This window comes from Tachysurus vachellii, chromosome 6, assembly GCF_030014155.1.
Source record: "Tachysurus vachellii isolate PV-2020 chromosome 6, HZAU_Pvac_v1, whole genome shotgun sequence".
Classification (NCBI taxonomy): Eukaryota; Metazoa; Chordata; class Actinopteri; order Siluriformes; family Bagridae; genus Tachysurus; species Tachysurus vachellii.
Genome location: NC_083465.1, coordinates 6,404,356 through 6,417,529, shown reverse-complemented (window position 1 = coordinate 6,417,529; position 13,174 = coordinate 6,404,356). Strand labels below are relative to the sequence as shown.

The 13,174-nt window shown below is 38.4% G+C and overlaps 1 protein-coding gene across 1 annotated transcript; it reads left to right on the top strand.

Moving 5' to 3' along the window:
- The first annotated feature begins 2,149 nt into the window (after nt 1–2,149).
- On the top strand, nt 2,150–13,029 carry fbxo9 (F-box protein 9). The gene is made up of 13 exons (XM_060871903.1): nt 2,150–2,353; nt 3,983–4,060; nt 5,082–5,204; nt 7,387–7,444; nt 7,687–7,786; nt 8,304–8,434; nt 8,556–8,670; nt 9,371–9,489; nt 9,655–9,745; nt 9,831–9,926; nt 10,915–11,008; nt 11,270–11,424; nt 12,537–13,029. The coding sequence occupies exons 1-13, from the start codon at nt 2,351–2,353 to the stop codon at nt 12,643–12,645; spliced, it is 1,272 nt and encodes a 423-aa protein (XP_060727886.1). The 5' UTR covers nt 2,150–2,350; the 3' UTR covers nt 12,646–13,029.
- The last annotated feature ends 145 nt before the right edge of the window (nt 13,030–13,174 follow it).

Here is a 13,174-nt window from a genome sequence, read left to right as displayed (position 1 = left end):
GTTTGGGACACCACTCAATAACATATTCACAGGTACATTTCACATTAAAATAACCAATGCAACTACCTGTGTTTTTTGTACAGTGGGAAGACTAGAAACTAGAAAGCACAGAGGAAATGCACATGGACATGTGGAGACCATGCAGAGATGCTGCAGAGACAGTAACACAAGCTTGTCCTGGGAGCTTTGTGGTGGCAATGCAATCCGCCTCTCAGTACAGATTTTTAATTCCCTGAGTCCCCTTGGATAGGCTCCAGGTTCCCTGTGACCCTGTGAGGAGCCAATCAGTACAAAAATGGGTGCATAGAAAAGTGGCAATAGTGCAAAGCAAAAAAATATTGCATATAAAAGTCAAGAGCATTTGTTAATGTTCACTTCAAACATCAGAACATGGGAAGCAGATAGGCTACTACAGCAGGAAGCTACAAGGGGTGGGGTACTTCCATGAGGCCAAGCAGTCAAATGTGAAGCTACAGTAGTGTGCACAAGCTTACTGTATAAACAAATAAGGTTATAGGCCTAGGTATGTATTTTTAAAGCCATTATAGTAAAGCTATAATAAAATGGTCTTAGATATTCACAGTGGGTTTTGTGGTAATCCAAACAGTCTGTATTTATTGCAAGCTGCTTTACTTACCATGCTCCAGTCTAATATGATTATTATTGTTGTTGTTTTTCTTATATAACATTATTTTGACCCAGTATATAGTCCCATATCTGAGGACCATGTGAGAATAAAAATAAATTTGATTTGGGTGTATTTCATGCATGCAAATATAAAATTGTAACCCTTCATGCAAGCAATTATAAATAAAGCAGTATTTATTTCTTGTTTGAAAGATTATGCAAGCTTTTTAACAAAGCATGAAAAAAGACTATTTAAACATGTACATTACTATTTTGCCTATTTAAAGAGATTCAGTTTTTTTAATAAATATGCATCCTAGATTTTTTCATCTCATTATTATTATTATTATTCATTCATTCATTCATTCATCTTCTACTGCTTATCTGAACTACCTCGGGTCACGGGGAGCCTGTGCCTATCTCAGGCGTCATTGGGCATCAAGGCAGGATACACCCTAGACGGAGTGCCAACCCATCGCAGGGCACACACACACACACGCACACACACTCATTCACTCACGCAATCACACACTAGGGACAATTTTTCCAGAGATGGCAATCAACCTACCATGCATGTCTTTGGACCGGGGAGGAAACCGGAGTACCCGGAGGAAACCCCTGAGGCACGGGGAGAACATGCAAACTCCACACACACAAGGCGGAGGCGGGAATCGAACCCCGACCCTGGAGGTGTGAGGCGAACGTGCTAACCACTAAGCCACCGTGCCCCCCTATTATTATTATTATTATTATTATTATTATTCTTCATTCATTTTCTACCGCTTATCTGAACTACCTCGGGTCATGGGGAGCCTGTGCCCTGGCGTCTCAGGCATCATTGGGCATCAAGGCAGGATACACCCTGGACGGAGTGCCAACCCATCGCAGGGCACACACACACACTCTCATTCACTCACGCAATCACACACTATGGACAATTTTCCAGAGATGCCAATCAACCTACCATGCATGTCTTTGGACCGGGGGAGGAAACCGGAGTACCCGGAGGAAACCCCCGAGGCACGGGGAGAAAATGCAAACTCCACACATACAAGGCGGAGGTGGGAATCGAACCCCCAACCATGGAGGTGTGAGGCAAACTTGCTAACCACTAAGCCACCATGCCCCCCACCCCCCCTTATTATCATCATCAGCATCAGCATCATTACTATCGTTATTATTATTAGTATTAGTAGTATCATCATCATCATCATCATTATTATTATTATCATTATTATTATTATTATTAGTTAGTAGTAGTAGTATAATCATCATCATCATTATTATTATTATCATTATTATTATTATTATTATTAGTTAGTAGTAGTAGTATAATCATCATCATCATTATTATTATTATCATTATTATTATTATTATTAGTTAGTAGTAGTAGTAGTAGTATAATCATCATTATTATTATTATTATAGGTGGCTGACGTAGTTCATATAGAAAAGACTTTTGTGTATTTGTGCGATAATAAACATTTAGTTGAAGGCAGTATAGCTGGCTTCACACGCCTGGCTGTGTACAACTGAATGCGACTTTGCGCTTGCTACGTTTCTGCCTGACGGTAAACATGATGGCTGCCGTGTGGCGCGCTCGGAAATTTGCTCGCTGCGTCGTCCGTTTCTCCGACCGTGATCTGTAAACAAAAACACACACACACACGCCGATATTGCACGGTTTCCCGCGCCACAACAACACGTCAAAGATACGCCAACATGGTAGATATGTTTAAAAATCTATAACTATTCCAGTTAGCTTGCTAATGTGGCTAAAGTGGCTAATAATGCAACATGTATGACGTGTAGCGTTTCTTTTCCCACCCGTCTTCTGGCGAGTCCTGGCTACAGCTTTGTCCAATCAGAGTTCTGAACGAAGGGGCGGGGCATGAATAGCCAATCATCGCGTTGTGTCGGAAAACGTGTAGGAAAAAAATAACATACCTTCGCAGATACTATGTTGTGTTTTGACATGTTAATGCTGCCACTATAGCTAGTAAGCTACTTAGTTTAAACAGTCAGGTATTGCGACATAGTATTTTTTTTATCATCACCTTATACGATTTCATGATATATTTCTGTTAGTTGCATGGCTAAAAAATATATTTTTAATTTTTAATATTTAAGGAAGCTGGAGTTTGCTGAAAGAAGGCTTCTGGAAGTATCCATCTGACATCACATGTTAATTTGCATACAAGGCTAACTCGTGATTGTTACGTCACTATTTCTTTTAACGATTGACATTGTCTCAGAGCAGCTTTACAGAACATAAACATAAAACAAAATTATAAAGGTTATTATAATAAAGATTAATAGAATACAAAAAAATTCAAGATTATTATTAGAAATATTTAAATGTGTTTGTATTTATCCCCAATGAGCAAAACTGAGGTAACTGAGGTGACTGTGGTGAGGAGGAAAAACTCCCTTAGATGGTGAAGGAAGAAACCTTGAGAGGAACCGGACTCAAAGGGGAACCTCGTCCTCATATGGGTGACACCGGAGGGTGTGATTATAAATATACAGTCTGATAAATGTTGTATTAATGAGGAGGTTGTCCTCAAAGACCACATGGAGTTGGCGTCTCCTCTTTAGTATCGAAGAGTCTAACTGGAGCTGGTACATCTCTAGATGCCTCAGATATTTATAATACACACTTTTTACACACGGTTTATCATAATGTAAATCTGTTATGTTTTATTATATTGTTGGGCTTATTAGAGTAGAAAAGCTGTAGAATTAACGATGAATGTGAATATATTGATCACATCAATAGAAAAAGTATGAGGAAGGGTGAGATAAATCATGTGGTAGAATAGTGTTTAAGGTGTTGGGCTACCAATCAGAAGGTCGTGAGTTTGAATCCCAGGTCCACCAAGCTGTCAATGTTGGGCCCCTGAGCAAGGCCCTTAACCCTCAATTGTTGCCCTGGATAAGGGTGTCTGCCAAATGCTGTAAATGTAAATGAATCATTTGAGTTGTTTCTAAAAGACACCTTTACGAATGAAGAGTCAATAAATGTGCTGAACTGGTGAACTCATTTAATTATTCCTCATTGTGTGTGTTGTTTATTTGATTATTTATTTATGTTACACCCGCTTTCATCTTCTATATTATAGAGCTTTAAAAGAACCAGTGACAGATCAGTAACAATCATGAAACCTAAACGGTGTGAACTCCGTCTCGGTGAGAAGTTTGAGAAATCTGAACTTGTGTGTTCCAGAGATCTGTCAATGTTTAACCGACAGAGTTACTTAATTGCAGTAACTTTGTATTTGTACAGCTGCATTGTAAAGGTGAAGCATGTTACACATCAACCATCTGTAAAATGATCGTTTCCTCCATTAACAGGCTGAAATCAACCAAAATATGACTGCTGGTTCTGTCGAAGAGGGGGAAGATGAAAATTCTGAGGATTCTAATTTGCAGGTCAGTCCTACATGCATCAATGGTTTCTATAGCAACCAAAGATTTACCCTGGTGCAGTTGACTGATGCGAATCCAGAGCTACTTGCACATGAGGCGAAGTAGTTAGGAGTTGGAAATTGGTCAGAAACAAGTATTTAGTATGCAGTACTTCACACAGATGCTAGAAGAGGAAACAAATCTAAACATAAGGGTTAGATTAAGTATTTTGTTAGTAAGCACTCAGGATATGATATATACAGTTGTAATAGAATACATTTATGTATTAGTGTTGTATATATAAACCTCTTATCTGTTACACTGCAGCATGGTTGAACTCTGAAATCTGCTTATATAGTAGGATTGCAAAATTCCTGGGAAAATTTAAATGTAGTTGAAAAAAAATCTTGCAGGATAATCTTGGTTAAAACAACCAGATTTACTGCTATTTCAGAATTCCCATGCTGCACATTCATCAATCCCATGCACACAGCACTTCACCTACTGTACTGCAGGGCTATTGAATCCGAACCCCTTAATGCACTGTGCATTCCTCCAAAACATAACACAGATCATTTCTTGAATCCTGCACACAAATTAACGTCAATAAATGTCCATCTTAGTGAGTATTTCCATAGAGTATTTACATATTACATAACGTTATATTTAAACCCCTATTCCCACTCCCTATTGTGCTCCTCAGAATCTTTTAGAACCTATTATAATTTTTCAGGATTCTTTCCTTAATAAAAGTAAAAATGTCAAAATGTCTTATTAATTAATTAATTATTAAATTTCTAATTAATTCCCATAAATTCCCGGTAAGTTTCCAACTTGGGATATTTCCCAGATGGAAAGTTTCAAATGGAAATTTTCCTTTATTTATGATTGTTTTTATTCTTTTTCAGCCCCTTCTGAACAAGGTATCATTTTGTTCCCACTCCAAAGGGATTGCTGTTTGCTCCATGTTTTGTCTAATGACCGAGTGATTATTTGGTGATTTGGATATTCATCAGTAATCTTCTGGCCCCTTTTTTCTTTTCAGCTGGAGCTTAGCGTTTTTAGGGCTCAGTGGATGTCAGAGCTGCGTCCTGGCTCCGGGATTAAGACTAGATTGTCCAAATCTGCTGAACTGAGGAAGACACAGGAGCTGGTCCGAGAGGAGAAAGTAGGTGGCAATGATGTGTTATAATTCGAACAACTCCTCATTAATTATATCAGTAATTTTGATGTAATACTCATGTAGATAATACAGTCACAATAAGTCTTTATTTCCAGTAAGGAGTCCATAAGACTAACTGAAACCTCAATGCGATCAACTTCAACATATAACCATATAAATTTTGATTGGTTTTGATTTCTACACTTGTACTTGGATGAAATATACTGTAAAAATTTTTTAAACTGCTCATTTTTATGAGTTTTATAGTATTTAGCAGGCTTCTTTATCCAAAGGGACTTACATAAGTGCTTCAGAGTCTCTATATAAACACATCCTTATGCTAGTTCACTTAATCAGTGGCTAAGAAAAAAAGCTTTTTTATCGTATTATATAAGATATACTATTGTATAATATAAGAATAACAAGTCCATAGATTAAGCCAATAAAAATTATCGTTTTATTATGACAAAAGAAGCAGTGTTATATAATCAGAGGACTGGCTGGTCTATCCAAAAGCCTCAGCTGATTTATTTTTATAGTTAGGGCCTGAGCACCGAATGGTGCGAAACCCTATTGTTTTTCCTCGGGAGTATTTTTTTTTTTCTTTCCACACATTGGCCAATTGGGGTCCCTTACCATGCTCGAAAACTCTTGAAATTTGGCACACATGTCAGAGTCGTGCGACGCCAGGCTCGGGCAAAGGCTGGAATACGGGCGTGGTAGGGGGGCTCTGTAGCGCCCCCTGTAATGCAAAAACAAACATTGGTGCACAGATCGGCGAATTATGTACGCACTTGTAGGAGAGTTGGTACGCATATAGATCTCATCGACCCGAACAACTTTCGCGCTCTAAACTATGAGCTTCGCCCAACAGGAAGTCGGCCATTTTGGATTGTTTTATAAGTGCATGTGGTGAACTTTTAAATACTCCTCCTAGGGAATTCATGCGATTGACATCAAACATTGTGAACATGATGCTGAGACATTGCACTTGCTAAATTGCGAAGGGATTTTCGATATCTCGAACGGTGCTGCCATGGCGAGGCGACTAATTATGGCGAATTCAGAGAAACATGAAGTGTCTAATATCTAAAGCAAAAAATGTCTTATTGTGAGGACGCGCGGTGTGTATGTTCGGCCAACGATTCTGATCGCATCGATGTGCTTATTGTGAGTCCCGGGTATAGCGCCACCAACAGGCCCCAGGAAGTGTGTCAGTCACAAAGGTGGATTTTTTGACAGCTGCATGCGGTAAACTTTTAAATACTCCTCCTAGGGGATTCATGCAATTGAGACCAGACTTGGCCACCATGACGCAGAGATATTGGAGATGCGAAATTGCAAACAGATTTTTGATATCTCAAACACTGTTCTCATGGCAACGCGTCAAACTTTACTTTCTTTTTCAGGCATATTTAAGGCTTTTGGCTTGCTTAGATTAACTTGAAATTTGACACATACATCCCATTTGTCGGCTGTTAAGTGTGGACAAAAAGGTCAGACAAAGGTGTGTCTCTTAAGTGGCTCATTAGCGCCCCCATTTGTCTAAAATGTGGGGTTTCATTTACCTACAGTCCCCAAATGGGTCAGTAACAACATAAAATAATCCACTGATATTTACCCACTTGATGCACTTGCCCACCGTGCATTGTTTTCTGGAAGGCACCGTATAGCGATAAAAAAACGTGCGAAGGCCCGTCATCACTGCTTGCAGCTATATTTATTATTATTATTCCATTTTATCGGCAGAGACGTGAGTCAAAATAGCTTCCAATTCTGTCCTTCTGTCTTTACTTTGATTGGTCATTTCATGCTCAGCTGCTTGACCTTTTATGGAATTTGTGGGCATGACTACATGCAAATGAGCTGTGTGAAAAATCATACATTGCACTTTCATGAGTGATCAACATGTACACTTGAGCACAAAGAAAATCAGAGTTCCCAAAACCTCTGTATATCCGGCAGAAAACTTTTTTCTGGATTGGCTTATTTACACATATGTTTGCTAAAGGATTAATAACCAAGGTCCGCTGTCCATGCAAAAGACTATTCACTTATAGGGTGACATAACCTGACCTAACCTTGAGGTATGATTATCACACAGTGACATTTGTCCTGCTGTTCCATCGTCGCTTTGAATCCAATAAAAACCTAAACGATTGTTTCATCCACTTCCGGATTCTTGCAGGCTCGAGAGCTGTTCCTCAAAGCTGTTGAAGAGGAGCAAAATGGAGCTGTTTACGAAGGTAATTCTTAAATTGAAAAGTATTATATGTGATGTTGAAGTAAAGAATTATAGCATTACATCATACACAATAATGTTGATTCCTCATATCTGATTGGTCAGAATGTGTTGACTGATCTGTCTCGTTATTTAACCTTCCTTTATTACAATACTTATGTTATTCAGTTATAACAGTATATAACCCCATGTTGTGTTGTTTTTTTGTTGTTGTGACTTTATACTGGATTTTTTTTTCCATTGCAGCTATCAAGTACTACAAGAGTGCAATGCAGCTTGTGCCTGACATTGAGTTTAAGATCAACTACAGTAGATCTCCTGATCCAGACCGTGTGGGTGGCAGCTAGTAAGGGTTAAACATTTGTTCTTCCTTTCTTTCTTTTTTTATTTATTTAAAAGAGGACAATGTACATTAATCAACATTACACTAATGTAAATGTACCCGAGTTAGCACAAAAGTGCTAATTTTCATCGGCAGTCCTCCAGCCAGATGTAAAAAGGGCAACCTTAAAAATAATCACAATTATAAAATCACAAAATAAAATTACATACAACACATTATGGTTAGCAAATACAATTCATGTAAAATAATTATAAATATATAAATACACCCAGAAAGAATTAGTGCCCACAGGTTTGGCTCTCTACAAGCCATTTTTTTGCATTGTTTTTGAATGAAAAGAATGACAAAGACTCTCTGATGGTTTCCTGTACTGTGTTCCATTGCTGACCTGCCCTTACGGAGAAAACAGCCTGACCAAAAGCTGTTTTTTCCTAGATGTATAGCGTAGTTGAATATACAGAAGGTTCCGCAAGTAGCTTTGACTCTTGGCGTCGACTCCCTCTTCTCTTACCTTATCCAGTCTGGAGCAGAACAAAAATGATGGCGAGATCGATGATCTCCTTGCGTACCTGCAGCACCAGCTGACTGTAGAGCATTCCTCACAGAAGATTTGTCAGCCTGAGGTGGAGACATCACAGGTGCATATTTCAGGTAATATTTTATTTCAAACATATCGCTGGACATGATTTATTTCTTCTTCTTCTTATTATTATATATATATATTTTAAATATGTCATTGATGGTGATGTATTTCTGGTGCATGTATTTGTAGCTTTGCCTCTTGAGGTGCTGATGTACATCTTCCGCTGGGTGGTGAGCTCAGATTTGGACATGCGAGCTTTAGAGCAGCTTTCCCTTGTCTGCAGGGGTTTCTACATCTGTGCAAGGTGAATGCCAGGTTATTTTTGTCATGCTAATGTAAACCAGGTCTGATTGAACTACTTTCAAGGTTATTTTTGCCACGAAGAAAGAAAGAAAGTAAAACTTGTTTGCTTTACATAACACTTTGTGTGTAAATGCCCACTGCAGCTACAATAGATAAAAGGACATGGACACTTAAGCATCTCACATTAGCATTGCATGGGATTGTTAAACATCTTAATCCAAAACCGTGAGCTTTATTATGGAGTCAGTCCCCCGTTTATGGTTTGAATAAGCACTGCTGTTCTGGGAAGGCTTTCCAACGGATTTTGTGGAGTGTGGCTGTGGGGATTTGTGCTCATTCAGCTACAGGAACATTAGCGAGGTGAACTCATCCCAAAGGTGTTCAGGGGGTTATGGTCAGGTTTCTGTGTATTACACTCAGGTTCTTCCACTCTAGCCTTGACAAACCATGTCTACATAGAGCTCGCTTTGTGCATTGTCATGGAGGAACCATGTCAAAGCCAGAGAAGGAAAACTTGTAATTTTACCACATCAAAGGTATTGTGCACTTCTTACTTCGAGGCAACAGTCAGTGGAAAAGCCTGTATATGGGCATGATGGTCATGTGTCCAGAAACCTTTAGCTGCATATTGTGTGTTTTAACTTTAAATGCTTTTTTCATGGTGACAAAATTGTCATCGATCATGCGTCATCTCTACACAGGGACCCTGAGATTTGGCGCTCGGCCTGTTTGAGGGTATGGGGCCGGAGTTGCACCAAACTGCTGCCGTTCACCTCGTGGAGGAACATGTTCTTAGAGCGGCCACGTGTACGCTTTGATGGTGTGTGTCTTTCCTTGTAGGATTTTGAGCAATTCAGCCTTTATAGTTGCAGAAATATGAGCAAATGCATATTACATTGATTTTGTGTGGGGTTTTTTGGTATCACTGTAAATAAAGGGTCAGCGAGTGGTGTTCTCCATGAAGAAATGTTTTGTTTATTTGTAGGTGTTTATATCAGTAAAACGTCATACATCCGTCAGGGGGAGGAGTCTCTGGACGGCTTCTACAGAGCGTGGCACCAGGTGGACTATTACAGGTTGAGATGAACTACAATCAAACACACACATTAAATCATGATTTCATAACATGTGAAGTCAGCCACAGCTTTGCATGTGTTCCAGGTATTTACGCTTCTTCCCTGATGGACAAGTAATGATGTTGACCACACCTGAGGAGCCTCTGGCCACGGTTCCACGTCTGCGAAGCAAGAACGCAAGGTGGTGTAGCACTTTATAGTGTAGTGAGCGGATTCATTTGAAGTTTTTGAAAAGCTTTCATTGCCACCTTGATGCATTTAGAATGGAAAAAATTCAAGGATTGTGGTCTTAAAGTCCACCAGGTACAAGTATGTTGTGTGTGCGCTGAAAAAAAACAGTGCCAAAGCAAATCAATCAGCCCATATGATCCGTTGTGGTGATCTCAAACACTGAGCAGCTGAAAAGCCAACAACAAATTAATTGTTTTTTTTTTTTTATTTTGCCTCAGTACATCTGTCTACCTTTTAAATGTACAATTGGTCATTGCACAAAACTCACAGATGTACATATGAAAATAATCACTGCAAACCTTGAATAGAAGCAAAGGCAGCATTTGTGTCATTTGGCAAAACGTCTTAGAGATAATGTAATCCTAGTCATTTGGTTTGGGAAAGTAATTCTATATTCACTACCTGCTGATATCTCCTGTGAGATCCTGTGTTTCATTCACACTGTGTTACAGTCACACAAAACATCTGTGTACACTTTCACAACTCTACACATGTAATAGATGAATATAGTAGTGAGGGATCCAATTTGGATGCATTTTAAAGCATATTTTACTGATTGGCAAAATGACGCAATTTCTTGTTTAATACAGCAATCCCGTAACATGGTAAAAGAACGTTTTGATGTACTTTTCTTTTAGACCTTCTTTTCTGAAGATCAGCAAAAAGTTAACTTAGTAGAACATGTAAGCTTTTGCATACAAAGCTGGATTTTATTCAGCTAAATTATACTGGTTATGGAACAGCCTTGCACCAGGACAGCTTTTAGATCACGCTGACTAGAACGACTAATCGGGATCAGAACGTCTGAGATTCTCAGCTGAGTTCAATTTGGAGATAAACTTCAGGCTGTAACATCATGAAGATTCTTTTAACTAAACATGTGTGTGTTGAGTTTTTATTGTATTTCTAAGTGACGTGTGCATCTCCATTATGCCCAGGATGGACTCCATCATGATTGGCCACTACCGGCTGTCCCAGGACACAGACAATCAAACCAAAGTTTATGTCGTCGTATCCAAGAGAAAAGACGAGGTGAGTTTCCCAACAACCTATATCCAATTTTGGACAGAGGTGCCGCATGTCATCACAACGTGCATCCAGCCATGTCTCGACTGGCAGAATAACCATGTGTTTGCAGTTTCACCAATTCTTGTAGCTTTAACTAAAGTTAAATTGTATAATCGTATAAAGTTAGCTGTATAATTTTCCTAGCACTTGTAATTTTTTGTTTATTTTCTGAACGTGTTAAAGGTGAGATGTCTCTCATGTATAAATGACATATTTTGATTGTAGAAGGCGCCCGAGTACCAGAGGAGTCGGTTCTGCAGGCGGTACCCAGTCCCCGAGTCTGAACGCTCCTTCCATGTGGGGCTGCAGCTTTCCTCTTGGGGGCGCCAGCGCTTCAACAAGCTTGTGTGGATCCATCACTCCTGCCACATCACATACAGGTCCGTCTACGTTTTCCTAAAACCAGCTAATCATTTATGCAGGCTGGCGTGTCCTAAACTGTATTACTAATATCTGTCAAAGAAATAACGTGAAACCGGACCATGTTTATTTGTAACGTTAGCTAAATACTGCTGGATAAATGTCAGTGGATTATAATGTTACTCTAAATCAGGCTGTAGTAATCAAGACTCCTGTGCATGCATTTGATAATAAACTACGCTGGTAATCATAAGCAGAAATCGCAAATGTCAGTTAAAAGGGCAGTCATTTTCAGCAGGAGTTTCTCATTTAAACTCTATAGACTACAGAATAAAGAAGAATGGGAAACTAATGAGTTTAAGTAAAGCTAGAAGCTGGCTGGCAGAAAGCTGGATACAATGATGGATGTGCAAGAAAACATTATTTAACTTTTATTTATATAGCAACTTGGTTATTATTATTATTATTATTATTATTATTATTATTATTATTATAGCTCCCTGTGACATAACGCTCTTCCTCTTTCTGAGGGTGCTATGACTAGGCCACAGACAATGCTAGAAATATTTAAGAAATAATTATCTAATAAAAATGTCTGTCCATTTTCTCCATTAACATAATGGATTTAAAAACAGCATAACAGAGTAAAACGCACATGCACGTGAAATGTTAAAATGTGATTCAAAATGTTAAGTCTAAAATTTCTGGTACTTTTATGCACAGAAAAAAAAGCCTAATTATGCAGCTTAATGTTGCTCTTTAGTGTTCACGAAATTAATTATCTTGTAGCTGGTAGCCTTAAGGTCTTCTCACTAACGTATTTTAACGCTAATTTAGATAACGGTTATGCAAGTTTTAGACTTAATCTTATTAATCCAAGCGTTTGAACTCCAAATTTGAAATCCAAATTAGACGCAGCATGCAGCTAGTTTCAAGGATACTTTCATATTTCAAATGTTAATGTATAATACAATGCACAGTGTATAATATGTATGTATATACATATAATATATATGTGAGGATAAGTGTGCTAGGTAGGTGATTTTCCCCTGAGAAGTAACATTAACTAAAACTTTTTTGTTTTGTTTTTTAAGCTCAAATTTGTCATTTATTTTAAAATCTTTTCTTTCAGATCAACTGGAGAAACAGTCATCACGGCGTTCGACCTTGACAAAATGTACACGCCGTTGTATTTCGCTCGCGTAAAGAGCTACACTGCATTCTCAGAGCGCCCCCTATAAGGCCACCACAGAGCTGCATATAGCTGCAACATCACCTATAACAATTTTTTTACGCATTACTGCCCCCCAACAAACATATCACCCCCAAATCCTCTTCGCTTTGAGCATGAGACTAATGATTGTAAAATAAATAAATTAATAAATATTTGCTTGGGGACTTCAGAAAAATATATTCCTTATAGCAGCGTAGCAGCATTAATTTCCAAGGTTTACTGTTTGAATTGATCACTGGCTTGTTGTTGTAACTGCAGATATACAGTAGATTTAAAGCAGCTGTTGTCTTCTTACTTTTCACCAATGCTGAATGTTTCCACTTCGATATTTTTGTGACTTTTGGTGTGTCTACTGATGACTGGAACAACCAAATAAACAATGTTGAAGGTTGTTTTTTCTTACCTTTGTTTTTGGTAAACTGTTTTTTTTTTTATCTGTAAAAGTCAATGCAGTTGCAACAGTTCCAAAGGACTCAATTTTGTTTGCTTGATATTAATAAGATTGACTTTTTTGGATTATTTTTTGTTTGTTTTCT

Coding starts and splice junctions, on each gene's coding strand:
- fbxo9 (XM_060871903.1), top strand. Junction 7,787..8,303: donor GACCGTGTGGGTGGCAGCTA/GTAAGGGTTAAA, acceptor TACCTTATCCAG/TCTGGAGCAGAACAAAAATG. Junction 11,009..11,269: donor TATCCAAGAGAAAAGACGAG/GTGAGTTTCCCA, acceptor TTTTGATTGTAG/AAGGCGCCCGAGTACCAGAG.